Source organism: Daphnia pulicaria, chromosome 5 (genome assembly GCF_021234035.1).
Source record: "Daphnia pulicaria isolate SC F1-1A chromosome 5, SC_F0-13Bv2, whole genome shotgun sequence".
Lineage (NCBI taxonomy): Eukaryota > Metazoa > Arthropoda > Branchiopoda > Diplostraca > Daphniidae > Daphnia > Daphnia pulicaria.
In genome coordinates this window covers 411,411-431,875 of record NC_060917.1, presented here as the reverse complement: position 1 = coordinate 431,875, position 20,465 = coordinate 411,411, and the positions used below count along the sequence as shown (strand labels likewise).

Below are 20,465 nucleotides of genomic sequence, written 5' to 3'. Positions count from 1 at the left end.
GCCAGCACAAAAAGAGGAAGGCAAACCGAGGGAGAGAGAGAGAGAGAAGAGGGTGTGAAAAGACAACAATAGGAAACAGAAACGATGGAACTATAGCTGTGCTGCTGTTCGGCGAAAAAGAGCAATAACACTGTTCTCTCTTCTGTTGTACACTCGAGAGAACTAAACAGGGCGCGCCAAAGTATGAGAGAAACAAAACAGAAAAACTCTGGGCAAATAGAGAAATATAATACACAACCAGCACAGAGGAAAATAACTAGATGATCTCACACAAATCTGACATGCATATGGATGATTTTGTCGATTTTTCTTTTCAATACGAATTTCGTGTAAAATAGGGAGCTGTCAAATCAATTACATTTTAGTATGTTTTCTTTTGTTTCTGGAATGTTTATATATATTCACATGCGATACAGCGAAAATGTTGTATAGTTTATCCTTTGTTCAAAAAATCTTTTCCTGGTTGACGCAATAATATAAGAACGTGTCATGCGATCCAGCGGGTTCAGGTTCCATTTTTTTCCATCGGGAGAAAACAAAATCGCAAGTTGGGATGGAGAAGGGGCATCAATGGTGGGGAAACAATTTTGTATCATATCATCATCAGTAATTGTTTTTATGTACATACACACATGAACGGATTTAATAGTCGTGATTTTCAATCGAGATTCGGGGTATATAGCAGAAAATCAGACGGAATGCGTCATCGACTAGCAACACAATCTTTTGACGGCCTCTTTCGTCATCTACAATTTTCGGGTGAGTGAAATAGTGAGTATACAAGTCCACATCGGATGGGCACACGCAGCAGCACTCACGCGGAACACTCACGCTAACACAACCAACGAGGAGGAACGCATCAGGGATGAACGAGAAAAATCTTGTCAGTTTCTGCTGCTGGCGTTCACTGTGTACCGATGACCGGCCGTCGATCTTACGTGACCCCGTAGATGAAGGACCAGATATTTCTTTGAGCCTTAACGTTGGCCGCCACTGCCATGGCAACGGAGAAGAAGAACAGCGCCGCCGAACTCAGTTGCCGGGCACTGCATCCATGTTGCATGGCCGCCGGCGATTCACCTGAATAAAGGTCAACACCAAAAATATATTTCTCGCCTTGCCAATAGGTGACGTCAAATTATGCAACAGCTCACTGAATTACGGACGGACATGACGGCGCTAACTTAACAGCCCCTTCACTCAACACACGCGTACTCCTATAATTCACGATGTTACATATTTAAGGAACCCGGTGAGTTCGATAACGGATAACAGTCCTTGCAGTGACAACCGTCTAAATACCGTTGGTAACCATGGCAACAACTACCGTAGTTGTTGACTCGGCCGACCAGAAAATTGGTGCACGTCGAAAGACACCAGTGTTGTGCCACTTTGGACAATTACGACTCCCCAAAGTCCCTGGCCAAACTCGCGTAATCTGAAATTTACTACTCTGCTAAACTGCATCAGCCCTAACATCAGAGCAAACACAGACAAGACGAGCTCGTCTTTGATGGCCTCGATATTTCGTTCTATGCGCACTTAATTACGGCCGAATTTCCGGTCAAAATATGAAGACGGGCGGCCTAGACCCGGAATCACGCAAGGCAGGGCAGCCAAAATGCCGTGGGCATGAGCAAGTCTAGCAAATTGTCATTCGTGCGGATAGTTACGTATAAATCTCGACATGCAGGAGGACGAGAGAAGCGGAAGTAATTCGGGCAGCTGATTACGGAATTAGCTCATGCTGGTGATGCTGCGCACAGGTAAAAAAAAAAATCCTGGTCAAAGTCGAGTTAGTAAACATCTATGGAACATCCTAGACGTTCCAAGTTTAAACGCTGCAAATCCCCAGCTGTGAACGCTGCTGGCTTCTGACGCGGAAGTGAACAGAATTTGATATTGAAGAGTTGCCGTGTTCTGCACATTTGACTCGTTTAGCTGGCGCGCGAGCGCCTCGGCTGTACATACGCAGTTGTAAACTACTACCTGATGAATAAGAAATCGAGACGTCTGCTGTGTGCATGATTGAAAAGCTAAAAATATTTAAAAAAAACCAGAGCAAAAAATGAAAAAGTAGATAATTCGTATGGCTTCCGCCAAATTGCGCAGGATCTCACGCGCAACCGAGCAACAATCTCTTCTTTTGAAACTATGGGCTTCATTAAAGGTTAATGAATAAGACATTTTAAAACAAAAAAATAGTCGCATTTATTTGAGGTGGCTCAAGCGGAAGGGTTTCAACGCGGGGATCAAGTTCGACTGAGCGATTCCAAAATCCAAAGAAAATGCGGTCGGACAAGGGAGCGGAAAATAGGGAGCCAAGGACACACACGCGCGCGCTGTCATATGCAAAGCGTGGCAGAGTCTAATCCTCTTATTTATAGCTCTTCTTGATTTGTCAGCGATTTGTCTGGATTTGTTAAATGGCTATTACGTGGCAACAAAATGGGGAAAAAACAATATGGCTGGTTAAACTCGTGCGATCCTTAATAGATTTGATTTCTGTATAGACCAAATACAAGCGCCATCCCATTTCTCGACCACTCTCCTTGGATATGTCTTGTGACCCTGCATTGACATTTGATTGGTGATGGGGCGTGGAGTTGCTATTGTTCTTGTCTGTAAAAGGCTGTTGGTGACTCCCGTTTGCCCGGCAGCACTAAACTAAATATCACGTTATTGATGTGATGTAAAAGGCTATGAAACATTAAGATGGAAGGAGGAAAAGCCCGAGACTGCTGGGGACTCTCTTTGTCACCGCTTTCCCATTATGCAAGGGCCTCATAATGCCAGGACCATTCTCGGTGCAGAATGTATAGCGATCTAAATTCAAACCGACGGTGGACGTCATCGGGGAGCGGGACCACGTCACAATAGTTTGGCTTCTAATCAGCAGAGTCTCACCACTAGACGGGCAGTGAAAGGGGCCGAGCAGGGGATTCACTGAGCTGAAAATTAATTAAATTCTGAGCTGTATATGAGAGAGAGAGAGAGAAAGGTCGAAAGCAAAGCTCGCATTCGATGGCAATGATGAACCATTGATGAGAACCACAGAAAGACTTTTTTGTTATTCTAAAATAAAAAAAGTATTGCTGTATAGTTGTGTATACGACGCAATTCATGCGGGAATGGACTCGGCGACTTTGCTGGATGAGATATTCGCAAATAGTGGGCGGATATATGGGACGAGAGCCAACCAATCTGAGGTGGATTGAGCAACATGTTTCGTAGGTACCGGTTCTATTGATCTTGGCTATTAGATTATTTGCTTTATACCTCTATATTGCTGATTGGCGAGTGCTCGAGACGCAGTGTTACGCTCTTATAATCCACTGCAGCACGCGCAAATATTACTTCACCAAGTGCACAGTCGTGGTGATATATGAGCAAGGAAAATTGGGTTATTCTTGGAACGCAACGAGTACCGGCAGCTGTAAATGACTCGTTTCTTATCTGTCCCAGTGTGTTCCCATCAGCTACCAAGGGCGACCATGCTGCACCAGAACGGCATCTCATCATTAAACACATAAATTACATGTACGCCGAGAAGTCTAAACAAACAGGGGAGCTATAGATGTTGCATTTGGCTGTGTTACATAATTTCCTGGGGCAGCTTTCTCGGGATGTGTCACCAGTGAGGCTACTTTGATTTACTAGCCAGTCGGATTGAATTGAAATGGATGAGAGTTTGTGTTTATGCGACAGTTTCAATCGACGAGGAAATTATATTCAGCCCCCAACCCCCTTCCTGCAACGACCGGCTCCAAACAAAATAATTCCATCCCCAAGCCCACCTCTCCTCCTGTACAGTTAAAGATAATCAAAGCAGTTTCAGATTTCCAGGATTTTCTCTTGCGTGTATGTACAAGTTTCCTATTCATCTTGAGCGCTGGCGTTTTTATTTATTCGGCGAGCAGTAGACTGTATCGGCTGCATAAATCGTGGCCGAATGAGACAAACGCACACAAGACTGACAAGACAAAAACTCAATTACTCGAATGTATAGACGAGGCCATCGCGACGAACGAAATCGACAAGAAAGAGTGGTTCTTTTTATTCCGGTCTCGACTCAACTCGTCTTCTGCTATTAAGCATACAAAGGAGCTCAGCAGCTCAGCAACTAACTTTATTGCCACACACTAGTTTTTTAGTGTCCAAAAAGATAAACGTCAAGAAAGTCTGGGACAGGGGAAATCCCCCACCCACTCCCCATCAAAACTGCAGCAGCAGCAGCAGTACGGGAGGGGGGATTCCAATAAAAGTATGGCTGATCAAATTGAACAAGGCGGTCTTTTTTTTTTCCCTATTTGTTGTCTGCCTGTTTCATGTTCGCTTTTGATTTATCAAAGTATCGCTTGATGACTGGGTCCGACCGACAACCTGCCCACATTTATATCGACTTTTTATTTTTAGACTACCCTTCAATTGGGCGCGGTTATATACGGGTGTACAGCTGTATAGGGCGAAGAAAAGAAGAGAGAGATGTGATTGCTAGTGAGTGCACAGTGCCTGTATATACACACACACTCCGTCTTCACGACTTACTAAACAATGACGCAAGATATATAAAAGAGTACGTACATACATACACAATGCTGTATATGTACACAAAGCCTGGCGGCAACCATAACCGGTCCAGGTCAGCAGGAGCTCTCTTCTTTCCTTACACAATTGCTGGTCGTAACCCCTCATTTCTTGGTTCCACTTGTCTTACTCAGACTGTGCTCGAGATGCCCCCCCCCCCCCTCGTATTGATTGGGTTACACACTTTTCCGCTCGCATCGTCAGGTACACGACGAAGGAGAGGAAAGCAGCGGCCAGTAACCTTAAGAGAGAGAGACATGGCAAGTCGGAGAGTCGATTTTTCTCTTATGAGGATATTAAAAGGAACAGAGAGGAGAGCGCGCTGACTGCTCTTGTTGGCGATCAATAATGCCCCCCGCTGCATTAGCCGCGGATTATCTTTCGCTGGCCCTGGATAGTCGAAAAAAAGAAATGGGTGCACGATAGGAGAGCTATGGCTCTAGCCTGCGCTGGCTAGACTTTTAGCGGGGGAAATAAAACTCGTTACAGTTATTGACTTGTCCATCTCCGAGGAATAGCGAACGTCGATATTGGCTCGCCCAGCGTCTCGTCTATCACACACACAGCGTCTTCCATTTGTGACAAGCGATTCTATTTGAGGCTGAAATTGAAACGATTGAGACGCATCTCATCGTGAATTGAGGGGATGCGAAAAAGGGAGATGAAACAATCAATCGAGTTGGGTGGAGAGAGAAAAAAAGTCAGTCACGGGTGAAAATCGAAACGAACGAATCGGATATGATTTCTTTGAAACTGGGGAACTTTTCTTTCTGGGCGCTTTTTTGACTCGCAGTACTGAATTTTCAACTCTTTTGAAGACGACTATGTATCCAACTTCCTTTGCTCCTTCTCTCTCTCACCTCGTTTGTTTTGTTCGTGCCGCCATCAACTTTGTTCGCCCTATAATTAGCCGCGTTCTTTTCGTCTCGGTTTCACTAATGCTCGTCGAATAGATTACAGGAAAAAAAAACCGCTTTTGAGGCTGTTAAAAGGGGGAAGCCCAAATAGTAGAGAGTTGATATGAACTATTTCTATAACTCAAATGCCTATTGCTAACATGCTGGCCGGGGCTAATTGACTGGTCTCAGTTTGGTCAATACTGCATTCTCTTATTGTGGACTGGGAGGATAAATGTAGGACGTTTGATACGCAAAAGTGGCGTGTCTTGTTGTCGATTTCGTGACTACTTGAGCCAGTCAGTCAATAAAGTATGATGCAGATATTTTGAAGTATATAGCCCAAGTCGTATACATCATGGGCCATATACTTTCTCGCAACCTACGAATTCGTTTTGTTTTGGTCTCATACGAAATGCAGAGGGTAAAAACAAACGACATACAACTAAATGTGAATAGCAGAAAGGATCAAACTTACCATTAAGAACGTGAACGTTCACTGTGGCCGGCTCTGCATTATCGGGCCTGCAGACGTATTTCCCCGAATCGGCTGGCCGAGCGTTCTGGATCAGAAGGGAGCTACTCGACTCGATTCCCTTCTCCGTGACGACGCTCACTCCTCCTCGGTTTGAATCGTATCCAATCATCTAGACAAAATGTCACAGAAGGTTGAATATAAAAGAATGCAATAACACACAACAGAATGAATCCTTACAACAACTAAGTCAAGACAAAAAAGTCGGGGATATACTGTTTCTTTGATTGACTCAATCACATCAATGTAACAGTATGTACGCCACAGCACCAATCAAGGGATTAAGCGCAAGACACATTGTTGTCTTATATGGGAAAATCGTTGCGGTGGCGGCGGCACTGTGAGTCGGCAAGTCGTTAGACCATTCACAGGTCCACACAAGTATCCCAACCATCAAGTAACATTGTGGATAGCATCACCTACACCTAGTACAAGCCCCCTAACGCCCAACTCATCTGCGAGTGCAGACTTGAGATTCCAGACATGGAGTCTCTAGCCCCCCAAAGTCATTCTCGATGTGGCTGTTATAGTTGCGGTATGTGCGGCCCGATTGCTTCATCAGTTTGTTCCTCTCCAACAAGCCACCGACTCTCCGCAGGGAATGACGAAAATGAATAACTCTTGGTAGACTATATCTCTCCCCCGGTTGCAACTAGACGGGATAGACTCTTGCTCTCTCTCTCTCTCCGGTCCGGCATTTCTCCCCTCTTCAACTGATTATGCTGGCCGAGGGTGAAAAAAAAAGTTAGTTTTCTAGTGTGCACCGAGGTATAATGTTCACCAATGATGTACGTATACCCTCTTCGCTCTTGGCTTGATTAGGGACTCGAATAATACTATAGAGTTGGTGGTGTCAATTTCCACGCTAGACTATCGCTTCTCTAGTCTCTTTCAGATCCACCTAACAAAGTTAGAGAGTGGCCCAACAAAAATACGTGGTCCTCTCTGTTCGCCTAGCCTTTTTTGAAATCGAAAGTAATCTAATCTCTGCCTGAATGCTCTTCTCATACACTTTCTATAGGATCTATCTTATCCTTCCTTATATACACACACGCACACACAATACCTACGGGTCTGTAAAGAATCTCGGCGGCTAACTAGAATTCAGACGGCCAATTTTTGTCCCCCCTTTTCGTTTGTCCTTTTTTCGCCTGAATTCTATGGAGTGTCGACCTATTTCAGCTCTGCCTTTTCTCGCCCACCGTATTGATTGACGATGATGACGCGCTTGTCTTGGCTATGCCTCCTTCCTTCCCGCGGTACTGCGCTGGCAGTCTAGCCGGGTATAACTTGTTCATCAAGCGCACAATAGATCAGCTGACAGACCCCATGGCAACTCATTGTAAACGGGGGTCGTGTCTCTTAAACCAAGCAAAATGAATCCGCTTCCGCGTGTATACTCTCTACATACTAGCTTCAACTTGAAGAGAAAGCGAAGAAGAACATGGATGGGGTGGTCTACTGTGTATCTACTCCGAGAGAAACAGCCGACTTATTTGCTGAGTTCGATCACGATCTCTTTTGGGCCCGCCAACTTCTATCCGGACGACGGCATATTCCCTATGTTGTACAGATGTTATATACAGCAATGTGCACTTAAAAGAAAAAATAAGAGCCCAAAACTTGGTTCTCCCTCCTAGCTTGGCAATTCCAACTTTATCAAAGTAGCCTAATATTTAGGATTTATTAAAGGACTCAATATCGTAGATATATAGACACACCCTTTGCAGTTTGCCTCTATCTGCGATTATATGGAGAAGGCGACACCCCGACTCCGCTGGGTACTTGGAAAATTGGTTTGTTTTCTTTAACATGGTTTCGCACGAGATAGGGGGCCGGATATAGTGCACACTCGAAATACACACGCATCTCACTTTGACTCGTTTTCTTTTCATTTCTTCGGATCAAAGTACAAAGTCACCGAGAGGCCCCACATCCAATATGGATGCGCAATACACATACTGCGCTAGAGCTGAGAAAGTAGTAGGACTTACTACACGGGCAATACACACGCCGAACATCGACAAGGATGAGCAAAAGAGATAGACGAATAATAGATGGAAGAATACAAAAGGGGAGAGAAGAAGAAAAAAAAACAGAAAAATAAAGAAGAATAGAGATCTAGATGTAGTACACTCTGCTAGCACACATAAGGCATCAGCAGAAGAATAAGGCGGTGGTACATATACGCTCTTATGTTGTATCTGTGTACACAAGATAGTCTAAAGATTGGGGAGGCAAGAGCAGCAAAGCGAACGGGTAAAAAAGAAGAAAAAAATCTGCTCCCGATCTTCTTTCCCAACCCAACAGCAGCTGCAACGTGACGGGCATTTTCAGGATGACACAAAACGTTGGGTGACGTTACAGGCGGTCATCCGTGACTGTACATATATCTGGGTTGTTGGCGATTGATAACTTCCTTTTTGAATGTTCCCCGGATGCCTTGATTCCGGACATTTCTTTTTCTTCCCTCTCTACTCCTACAAATCCAAAATACACTTCCTTTTCTTCCTCTTTTCATCCATGCATCTCACTCACCCCGTCTCCATTTCTCTGCATGTCTCAACTCCAACCCCCGATTTTTTTCTTCTTCTTCTTCTCAAAATGCATTCAATGCGTTTCCCTTCGTTGGTTAACGACACACATTGCCAGGCCCAGGGTGCTGGGTCTGGCGAAATCCGGCCGTTTTCTATCAAGTTAAGGGGAACGGCCGCACGGATCATTTCATCAAGAATCGTATCCATATAGAGGACGGTTTACACTGACGGCGGAAAGAGCGTTGGCGCTTCAAATTCGAAACGCAGTCAGCTACTAAGAAATCGGTAGAGCAGCCCATCTTTAAGGCGGGGACCGTAGGGACGAAGCGACCCGATAACAAATCCGCAAGACCACGCCCAACTGGAGTGACATCCGAATTCGAATGGTCCGTGAAAAAAAAAACAAGATTGCGATAGCATTCAACGATTTTCTGGCACAAAACTTGCTTCTCAAATCAACGAATGGAGAAATAAAAACGGAATAAAAACAAATAAAAACGAGCTTACACGCACTCGGTCGTTATGGGTTATCTAAAGTCAGCCAACAATATAACCCGCGCGAGCAATAATAAACTTTTTCTTAATGCGATGTGGACGACGAATGTGAAACTCTCTTCATCGTTCTTCCTTTCGGTGAGTACAATTTACGCCCCCGCGCGTTCTCAAGTACCTCCGAGAATTGGATGAGTTATTCGATGAAGACAACTTTGACCGAGTTCCTTTATTGCTATGATGAACACTTTTGCTCGTTGATCTCGAATCCAAATACAAATGGGAGCTCGTGAAGTAGTGTTAATAAGGAAGATGACAAACGAATAATTTGCTCGACTCAATTGATGTGCCAGCCATCAGATTGAAAGCGTGTGTGTGTGGACAGGACGATATTATAAATAGACGTCGTCATTTGGCACATCCCTTTGACCAACGAACGTATCCAAACTCTCCGTCTCTTTCTATTGATTAGATGGCGGGCGCTGAGTGATGAAGAAGGCGGTTATTAAACGACTCCTAGCAATGAGAACTTTCTTGAAATCCCTTTCTACTATTTGACGCTTCAGCGGAAGACAGAACGCGAGTTTCGAAAGAAATAGAAGAATCGTAACTCGTTTTTTACATGGCATCCCCCCCCCCTTTTCAAATAATGATGGGCATAGTTACTACCAGGTGAAGAGTAGTGACGAAGAACTTGGGTTCATTAAAATTAGTTGTTCATTCACCATTAGGCTGGTAGAAAGAAAAAAGAGCTCGGAGCAATACATTTAATTCTCAATATTCATCAGACCGACGTAATGGATTTCTCATTTATTTCCTCTAATCAACTTTTCCCGTAGAAATGACTAAAAATAGAAACACGGGCCTGAAGTGCGCGAGAGAAGTTGAACATTTACTCTTTTTTTTCCCCGACGTGAAACATCGCCATCTGTGCTCTAATAGCTATACAACTTAAACTTTTCCGGAGCCCTAAGATGGCAGGATTACGTGGCCTGTTGTCCACCTAAAAAGTCATTTCCAACTAATAAGTATATCGCACAATGGGGGAGCACGGTGGGACAGCTGAGAGAATCTTGCGAGCAACAGCTCGAGTCAACGCTAATGGAAATGAACGGAATGCAAGTCGGCTCGGCGGATAGACACGGAGCGAGCGAGGCAATAACAACATGCGGATATGACACGAGATCGACTGAGATTGGACGAAATGAAAAAGAATGTCAAGATCTTGTCCGGCAGCGGTGGACTATAGACGCCGTCCTTTACTTACTTGGTTATTGTGCTGCCAGCGAATGGAGTTTGGCGGTTCGGGGCTGAGTCGGATGACGCACGTCAAATTGATGGTACTGCCCATGCCAACGAAGACTTCGCTGCCGCCCAGGACTGTCGTGCTCGGTTCTGAAATGACAACAACAAAAATAGAGGAGCGAATAAAATATACAGTCTATATGTTGTAGTACTATGCAGTCTGTATTATATACTACATGTAGTACGGTAGCAAAGGCCTGAACTGGACTGGGACAGCAGCATTGACGGCCAACATCGAATGACATTTTAAGGATCCAAACATACGGTACAGATATACATAAAATATCTACCGTTTTGCTGATGTGGCAGCCGGCCAAAAAATAATCGTTGTATATGGGTCGTATATACACGTATATGTCGCCGTATAATAAATATAGGCCCACTGACCCACTGTTGTTAAGTGCAAGCAGTGCGTCTATCCAACTTCCTTAAAATGTTATTTCTAGATTGAAATCCCGGAACTTTTTTTTTCAGTTTTTCCTAGAAGTTTCAATACAATGAAAAATGGAACACAAATTCTGTTGGACATGTAAGAGTTTCTACCCCAGTCCACCACACTCCTTTTGATGGTTTTTCTTTTATTATGTCACTTTCTCATTTATCTTGACCGGAAAAAAAAAGAAGACGCGATTCGAATAACTAACGCGAAAAGTGAAAATTTGAGTTCGGTAAATGCGAATCGCAGCATGTTTAGTGTTGAATACACGACCTAGGGTTGCATTTAGTATATACGAAAGGGTTTCTTTTTCACAAAAGAATTACAATGGCAAGATGTGGGCGACGATTGCCCAGCCATATACTCGCGGCTGCTTGATAAGCTACCCAACATGGCCCTAAGTAGAAATGTGCCGATAGATGCTGTTGGATGTATACAGGCAGAGAGAGAGCAGGGCGTTTGTATTGAAAGATCGATGGTCGTTTTTCTCTTTCCGATAGTGTATATATAGGCTTTAACGTTGAGATCCGCCGACGGTTGCTATCGTTTTTCAGGATTCTTTTTTCTCTTTTCCTTTTTTTCCTCCCATCATCCAATGGATACCGGTTGATGGCCATCGGATATTTTTTAAAGGGGAAAAAAAAAATTCAAGGCTACTGTGGATACGTGTTCAAAAAGAAAGGAATATAGTACAGGGTCAGCTGCGGGAGCAGAGTTGCGATCCTGACGTAAGAGGAGCGGCTACAGTGAAAGTGAAAGAGACGGAGCGAATGCCGTCATCACTTGGAACATTTCCACGCACTTGGGCCGAGTCCCAAGAAGAAGGACTCGTAGTATCTATCACGATGCCGCATTATTTCCCTCGCTCTTCTATAACATTATTATTATTATTATTATTCGTTCAACTATCAACTGTTACGATGCCGCCCTTCTCGCCCTATTCGCCAAGGCTTTTTACAGCCGAGTCATTACATTACATTGCCAGAAGCATGGATAAAAGAATGCCCAATATAGAGCTAGAAAACTGCAGCAGCTGTGCATATTAACTTTGCATACGGACAGACCGAAAAAATAAAAGAAACGCAAATGGTCTTGTCTTTCAATTCCGGCAATGGAGCTCGACGTTTATCCAACGCTTAATGAAATCACGTCATTCTGCGATACGGGCTGCAACACATGTATCTCCCATCTCATATGCGTTCACTTGTCCAACGGCTATATAATACCATCACTATTTATACGAATGCCGACTGGAATAGCAGTTTTACGTGCGTTCCCAACGCCCTCGTCCATTATGCAGAACTGGTAGTCGTAAAAAAGCAAAGAAGTGAAAGAAAAAAGATCATTGCCGGGCAAATGTAGGGTTGCAAATTTAGTTAGCTTAAACAGAAACTGAATTGAAAAAATTCCTAGTCCTCAATGTCCTGAAAAAACCTGTATGTAAGTTCTGAATGTTTAAGTTGGTTCATCAACGAAAACCACCAAGTGACTTGTTCACATCATTGGATGATGTTGGACAAGAAAACTCTTTCCTGCCTGAAATGATGCCTTCATCATTCTTTTTCAAATTTTTATTCTAATTCGGCCACGTGGCCTTAGCCTGGTCTCAGATGACAAGAAAGAAAGCTATATCTGTGTCTGCCTATGCCAGCTTTTTACACTTCAAAATAATTCACTCAGGTTTAAAAAATTAAGACTAACATACCTGCCAAAATAGTAGAATGTCAGTTGTGAAGTGCACAAACATTTCTTCAACATGATTTATCTATGATTTTAAGTATTTTATCACACTAAAAAAAAAGGTTTAACACTTTCACCGAGTTTCACGTGTTGTTCACTAATTCTAATTGTACGTCTGCAATCAAAATCTGGCAGCTGGGATGGCATTTGCCAGATTGCGAAAATGAGTCGCAAATTGAATCGAGTTTTTTTATTGAATTTGTTTTAAAAAGCCAAATATTCAATCAAAATGATTGAGTGAAAAATGTAATAAATAAAATAAACGAAATAAAATTTAATAAATAAAATAAAACTGAATATACGATAAAACTGGATATTGGCAAAACTAGATTTGCGTAACGTTTCAACGTTAGACGGATGTGGTGATGGGCAAAGCAAAAGTACCGAATGGGGTTCTGGGTGTTACGATGTTCCTCTGTTATTGGTGAAAGTGGCGATCTTTGGTTACGGATGACGCTTGGACAAGGGGCAAAATCGCCATGGAGACGCGTCTCAGGATCGATCGCCCGTAAACACGTACACACACAGAGAGAGAGAGAACGAGAATCTGATCCGATGTATCCATCTTCTTCTTCTTGGCTGAATGAAAGTTGCTGCGTAGGGCCTATACGGACATTGTATAGCGGGGGTTGCCACACAATAATAGGAAGCTACGTGGCTACCATCTGTAAAGAAGTGCGCGGAGAAAAGCTCAAAAGAGAAAGTGGTGGGCTGTATACACACACACAGGCGTCTGCCATTGTTCGGCGCCGATGTAACCTACGTATACGTATATAAATGTATAGCATTGGCCTTGGGCGTCGGTTGGCGTCTCCAATGCAGTCACCGCCTTTATATTCTTACACTGCGACAAGTGCATACATGCATAAAAACCGAATAGTCGGAACTGCCTTCGTATATATATTTCCTCGCAGCTCACCACCCTCTGCCAAAGTTGTTGGTATACAGCGGCGGCGGAGGCAGTGGTAGCCGCTGCTGCCGACACTATCCGATATGTGTATACATTCTCAAGTGTTTTATGTACTGGCGGATTTACTCGGCTGATGATTGGATGCCACCGCCGCCGCCACCGCTCGGTATTATTGCACTCGACGAGTGGAAGGAATAAAGTTGCAGTCCCGAAAGGAACTCCCCCGAAAAGAAAAGGACAACAGATAGAAGGATCGAAAAGAATCAGGACAACGAAAAAAAACACACAGGACAAACGAATTGCGTCTGCTACTATGCGGATCGTCGACTTGAATGGGAACACGTTGGAGAGCTATGTGTCTGCTCTTATGGTGTGTTGCCATCACATTGATCAGCTCAGAAAACGGAATGACAAGGATTTCCTTCCCTTTTCTTTTGAGATGGCGAAAGAGACTGGCGACGCTGGTAATATCATTTTAACGGTAATGTAGGCTATACAGCCCTGGCGAAATATCGCAATATTACTTCTTAGAAGTAATAATGAAAAGGAAAGAAGAAGAAGAAGAATGATAAAGGAGAGGCGAGTGACAGTTGTAACAATCACTTACCGACTACTCTGAGATGCACAAAGAGGCTGCGATGCGGCGTCGTACTGATCTGGCATTCGTAGATGCCGCTGTCACGCGGCTGGCTCGAGTGAATTTCCAAGCCCCAATCGGAGTAAGTGTCTGTCAGACTCTCCAGATCGCTGTTGAGGTGCTGGACTTGCTGAAACGGTTTACTGCTGCCGCCGTTGCTGCCGCCCGAACCCGGCCCGGAATGCGACGCTGACGGCGGCTGCTCTCCGAAATAAGGTTTGTGAACCGCACGGAATCGCTGATCGGACGAGTACGTATAACTGGCCACAGTTAGCAAACTAATCGATAAAAAGAAACAAAAACATGATCGATCTCGTTTTATTTTTTAACAGTCGGTCAAGTATATTCTTACCTGACGTCACGGTGCCGCACCCAAGATACCTATTTCAAATAGAACAAATAATTCAACATTTAGATAACAAGAATACGGGATTTGAACGTAACAGCGATATTTTTGACGCAAGTCTGTCAAATTTATCTGTCAAAAAGTCTACACGTGATGCCCGTAATAAATTCTGTAGCATGTCGTATCCTGCTATTTAATAATAATAATCGTGATTTTATTATTGAGTCTATAGATAGACGCATCCTCTTGCGAATTTCCGATGTTCAGCGCTTCCAATTCCGGCTATATATGAAATGGCGCTGGCCGCCCGGCCTTTTACTTTGGTCAACATCAATCTCGTGCGCGCTTGTAATTGCATTTTAAATCACTAATATTTATAGACTTGGGGGGAAAGAAAAAGAGTTGGGTTATGGCTATATATGCTGCACTTTGGCTGTCGCTATGCGCTGCTGACTGTGCACAACCCTTTCTTGAATGTGATGCTTGCGTATTAATACCTTCATTATTGGCGTCCTCAAACCCCTCGCCTTTCATCAAAAAGCGAATAGAGCTGAGAGAGGAAGGAAAGTCGTCAATTCAGCTGGAGCGTCCCGTCCTTTTTTTCTTATTTCTTACTCCCCATTTTTACTTGTGCGTCTTATAGCCTTTTATTTCTGAAGGAAGTACGTGAATATGGCGCTGTAGCAGAAGCAGTGACTTCGTTAACTCGGAAGAGTTAATCCGATTTCATTCCGGCCCCTTCCACACATATGGGGGGGGGGGGGCTATCTCTATATTGGTCCTTGTGTGTAATAGTCCAGAGCATCAATATTTCTCGTCTCCGCGCCTTTTTGTCCGTGCGCATTTTGGCCGTCGTCCACTATACACTCGGCGCACTAGCTGATGGCTTTTTATGCTCGAGGGATGGAAAAGCTGGAAAAAAACCAAACTTAATTTCCAGGATTTTAACAAGAAATCGCGAGAAGGAATTTATGTTGGACCTCCACAAGCCGACAGCCAAATTCTCTTTGTGCGATATCTCGATCCCAGTTTCCACGGACGGGGAACTGGCCACACACCGGACACGTGAAATCGCTCCCAATAGACGTCCCAGCACAAATAATGCAATCAAAATAGGGCATCTTGACTATTAGAAATAAATATTGAAGAAAACAATAACAATATGGAACTTTCTTGAAGTTGGCTGGGTCTGATATCCAAGAGATCCAAGAATCAAATCAAACCTGTGACATACTATATAAACTTTTAAAATACATCCAGCATAAGGCCAGTATACACCGCGGCTTATATCCACCCAATAGCAAACAATAACCTTTTGGACAATTGAAGAAACAGCCAGAGCTTGTTTGGCCTCGAATGTGTTGCCATGGCAACGCTGGCGATATTATCGTCCTGCCGAGCGTTCACCTTGACAAACACGGTACTACTATAAAGACAAAAGCAGCCAAAGAGGGAAGAGCTATGACATCAAAAGCAAAACGAATGGAGTTGCCGTGATATAATAAGGCTGGCACAACCCTCTCTCTTCTCGTCGTCCCATCGTGTGAACACTATATACAGTAAATAGACGGGAACAATAGCACAACGCCCCAGCATTATTACCGTCCAGTTGTCCAGGTTCTTGATTCGGCAGTTCAGCGAAGCGACGCGACCGGCCAAAGCCGTGATGTTTTTGGAGGCTTCGGGGACGAATTTGGGCCCTTTCAGCGCCAGAATTTGATCGTCCTGCGTTTTGTGTTGTTGTTGGTCAGATGACGACGACTCCAAATTCATGGACTGCGGTGGTGGTAGCGACGACTCGGTTTGGGCCGCCTGGACGGCCCCGTCCGCCAACTCGACGATGGGCGCCGCACTGCTGGTGAGAGCTTCTTCGTTCGTGGAAATCGCGTTGGCGACGCTGTCACAGCAACCTGTCGGAACGAAAGCGACGAATTGTGATTATATGACTTTGATATGTAATCAGGCGACACTCTAAAGGCTCTATTATAAAGGCATCAGTCAGTCTATCAACGAAAATTCGACCTTTTTGAAGTGGCTAATTTCAGACAACATTTCCCCCTCGTTCGAATATAATAAAACGAGCCAGTATAAACGCATAAACTCGCTATATACAGTCGTGGCTGAAAGTTTGTATACCTTGTGCTCAAATATACGCCTTTTTACTCTGTATTGGCGGGTAGTGTGAGCCTATCACAAGAGAAAGGGGTTGTTATTTGTGCGCATTTTTCCTTGTTAACCCAATCCCCTTTACCCCCTCTTTACTTAACTCTACCTCTTAACATCACTAACTATTTTACCGCGATGCGGCAGACGGTTAAGCAACCCTTTTACGGAACGCAAAATGAAATTTACGAACGCTTGATTAGCAAGAGTTCTAGAATTAAACGGTGGGGTGACAGAATAGTGGCAATTAATAGAATTTGTCTATCAGCCTTATTCTCTATTCATTTTGCGCCAGGTAAAAGGGTTGCTTAACCGTCTGCCGCATCGCGGTAAAATAGTTAGTGATGTTAAGAGGTAGAGTTAAGTAAAGAGGGGGTAAAGGGGATTGGGTTAACAAGGAAAAATGCGCACAAATAACAACCCCTTTCTCTTGTGATAGGCTCACACTACCCGCCAATACAGAGTAAAAAGGCGTATATTTGAGCACAAGGTATACAAACTTTCAGCCACGACTGTATAGCGATAGATGGGAGCCCATTTCCTTTATACTGCGGCAAAGAAAAGAAAAGACGGAAACCCGCAGTCATTCCAGGAATGCGACGCGTTGGAAAAAGGGGGATCGAGAATGGAACGTCGACAAACAATTCGAAAGAATCGTGAGACTTTCCCCCGCCGTTCGTTTAGAAACATGCGAATGTTTGTGCCACAGATGTGTCGAATAGTCAAGTCAACGCTAGAAAGAAGAATAAACAGAGCAGGAATAACGGAGCGTAGGAGGGCTCGAAAAAAAAAGCCAAAGATTTTGCGCGTGTACACGAAAAACAAATCATTTCCTGCCGGCTGTGTCGTTAGACTATTGAGAAACATGTCTGTAGATTGTGAGTTTCTGTCTTTCATCACCTCACGTCTAGCCACTATTTCTCGCTTCCATCGAGCGATCACATCCCTTGCATCAGGATCTGCATCCGCACATCTTAGACGAAATATCGTCTGTCTCTTGGAAGTAGGCCGGAACCCGCCAGCCAAGCCGGAAGCCGAGTAGTTTTCAACCGCGCGATTTCTTGACGAGGCGTATCAATGCTGGAGGATTCCCATATAAAACAGTGAAACATGCAGGGCGGGTATAGGCCAATCCGGGCTCAGAAAAGAGAAGAAATATTGGATGCCAACATCTCGCGCCCCCTTTGCGTCACACATCCTGAGCGATGAATAAACTCGGCGGAAAACGCTAAGAGATTGATAGTATAAAAACACAAGTTTTAGAACATCCGCTCTAGCTTTTCCATCAGATGCAACTTATTCTCTGCTTGCTGCCATTTGATAAAACATTTTGACTTTACTGAACTCTGCCATCGTATATATGTATACAGCACACAGCGGGAGAGATAAGAAAAATCAAAGGGATATAGGCTACACGAGCATGTTTGATTTGCCCGTATGCCTACATAATATAAACGGTGCTGCAACTCTAGGGGGGATGAAGAGAATCAACGCAAACAGCCCAAGTATGCACATAGCCTAATAATTTAAGCTTATATACATCCCATCATTGCCTTGATGGTGATATTTCAAGTTGATCACGGCCCGTTAGATAACAAGCACAGCTCGGCGTTGCATTATTCATTCCAACCTAAACTTCAATAATATACCTGCTTTGACGACCGTACAACAGCACATATAATCCAATGAAATCCGCAACCATAGTGCACATCACGCCTCATCTTTCCCAGGCACGTGCCGCAGTATGGCGTCTCGTTGTGATGGGAGAACCAATGCGCCAAAACGGTCACACATTTAGCCCGGAACAATCCAGGCTGTTGTCAACCTAATTTACCAGCACTTCCGAAATGGAATGTTAATCCTCGATAGATCATTTCTAGCTATGTGCGAGTTAACTGACCCAAAATGCTCAGCAACTTTCCAATTATGAGCGCAGCACAAGTTTGCCGCGCGTTGTTTCCTCTCGGAATCCTTCCAACTTCCGCATATCCTGTTGTGTCCTATATTAGACACTCCCGCTGTGTGTGTGTGTGCTCCGCGCCAAGTGGTGGTGGTGGTCACTATCTACGTCGTAACAATAACTCTATCCAGCCGACACCTCAAACTATAGCGTGAGGACATCCCCTTCTATAAACAGGCTCTCACGCTCTCTCAATGCATATGTGACGTAACCTTAAAAATTGAATTTCCGTACTGGTTATCCTGTCAACTGTTTCGTTTCGTTCACTTTTTTTTTACTTTAATCGTTATTTTAATGTCTTATCCTCTTCTTAGACGAGCCGGGATAATATGTGAATACATTAAAGGGTGAGTATATTATTCTAATATAGACACAGATATTTCTTTTTATATTGCCGAAATGTTGACAGTGTTGATGGGAGGTGAAGAGGGGACGATTGCGTGCAAACGCCGTGAATTGAAAGGCCTCCACTATTATACAATATAACCCATACGCTAGCAGCACAAACAACGTTATATATAGAGCGATCAAAGCACTTTAGCAAAAGCTGAGAATATGTTTCATTCTTTATTCCTCTCTGGGTCCTTTTTTATTCAAATTTTCTCCCCTTTCATCTTCTGGGATGTGCCCCCCCCCCCCCCTTTGGCCTCACTCCTCCAGCCCGGCAGAGTGTACTGTAGTGAGATTTCAGGTTGACACCATCCGTGACGTGTGACATACTACTCTTCAAAGCAGACGACGGAAACATTTGATGGCCTTGCAAAGTGCATTTATAGCGACACAAGGCCAAAAAGTTGGAAAACCCAAGTGCAATCGCAGTATTCTGTTTTATTTCTTATTCGCTCTTGATCTGCACCACACGCAGCATATGCGGTCAAAGGATAAAAGCCATAAGTTGGTACTATATTATAACAAAGAGAAAGTGTGGGTGGTTTATTGGGAATCCGGTGGGGCCGTTGGGGTCATCACAGTACCAATTACCCTCTGATCTAACTTTTTCCCCACTTATGATCCCGTTTCCGGGTGACGACTCAATGAAATAGGGGTAACAGCATTTATTGGATTTCTCTATATACACACACAACCTATAACTGCATATAGCTCTCTAATAATGGCTATATCAATGTAATGATTACGAGTGTGGAGTGTGGACGACATTTATTGCAACGTTGCAGGTCTTAATTCACAGCAAGCAAGGAGCAATTTTGACATCCAAGACCACTCCATTAGTAATAAAAGACTTATTTTCTCGACCCCTCCTCTGCTAAAAGGCAATATATACATTATACAGCCAAGATATAGTGCATTATATAATTGGTAAGCTCCAGGGTGTTCTTGTCCCGGCACAGCTGCGATACAATGTGGGGGGGAGGGGGGACACCTCTCGTCCATCTGCTACCAGGATCATTCCTTTTCTCTTGCTCTGGGGCATAGCAACAGCGGAGTCGACATTTAATTCCATTTCCTCCTCTTCTTCCTGCTGTTTCTTTCTTTTTTATTTATTTTTTGGTAGACGTATAAACGGAAGGAGAAGAAGAAGAAGAAATATATATTACATCAATTCATTCTGGACGAATGGACGATTGCCTAAAGCGACTTCTCAACGGCAAGCAAGCTTATATGAGAGGATAGACCGGCGGAGTCGAGGGTCTATGCTGTATCACCGGCAGGACTCTATAGCAGCAGCAACACAAGACTGTTTTTTTTTCATTAGCTTCTGTTTGATTTGTTGCAGTCAGGAAATGAATCTTTGGCCATCGATCGGAATATAGACACATTGGCGTCGAATATAAGGAATGGATTACTATAGTAAGCACACGTGGCACTTCTCATGTCGATAGATCTTTTTGTCTTACATTCTTCTTCTTGCTGATGCTTTAACCCGTTCGGTTTTCCATTTTGTCCAGCTGCCGAAGCATCT

The 20,465-nt window shown here is 43.9% G+C and overlaps 1 protein-coding gene across 1 annotated transcript in view; it reads right to left on the bottom strand.

Annotated features, from left to right (window-relative positions):
* Nucleotides 1–367: 367 nt before the first annotated feature.
* The window catches only part of LOC124340657, a 37,468-nt gene continuing 17,370 nt past the window's right edge, over nt 368–20,465 (bottom strand). Inside the window, exons 2-7 of the mRNA XM_046793260.1 lie at nt 16,024–16,331; nt 14,428–14,456; nt 14,046–14,353; nt 10,315–10,442; nt 5,962–6,130; nt 368–1,080 (exon numbers count right to left, since the gene is read on the bottom strand). Of these exons, the coding sequence (XP_046649216.1) occupies nt 935–1,080; nt 5,962–6,130; nt 10,315–10,442; nt 14,046–14,353; nt 14,428–14,456; nt 16,024–16,331 (1,088 nt within the window). The 3' untranslated portion in view covers nt 368–934. The remainder of the gene's footprint in view (nt 1,081–5,961; nt 6,131–10,314; nt 10,443–14,045; nt 14,354–14,427; nt 14,457–16,023; nt 16,332–20,465) is intronic.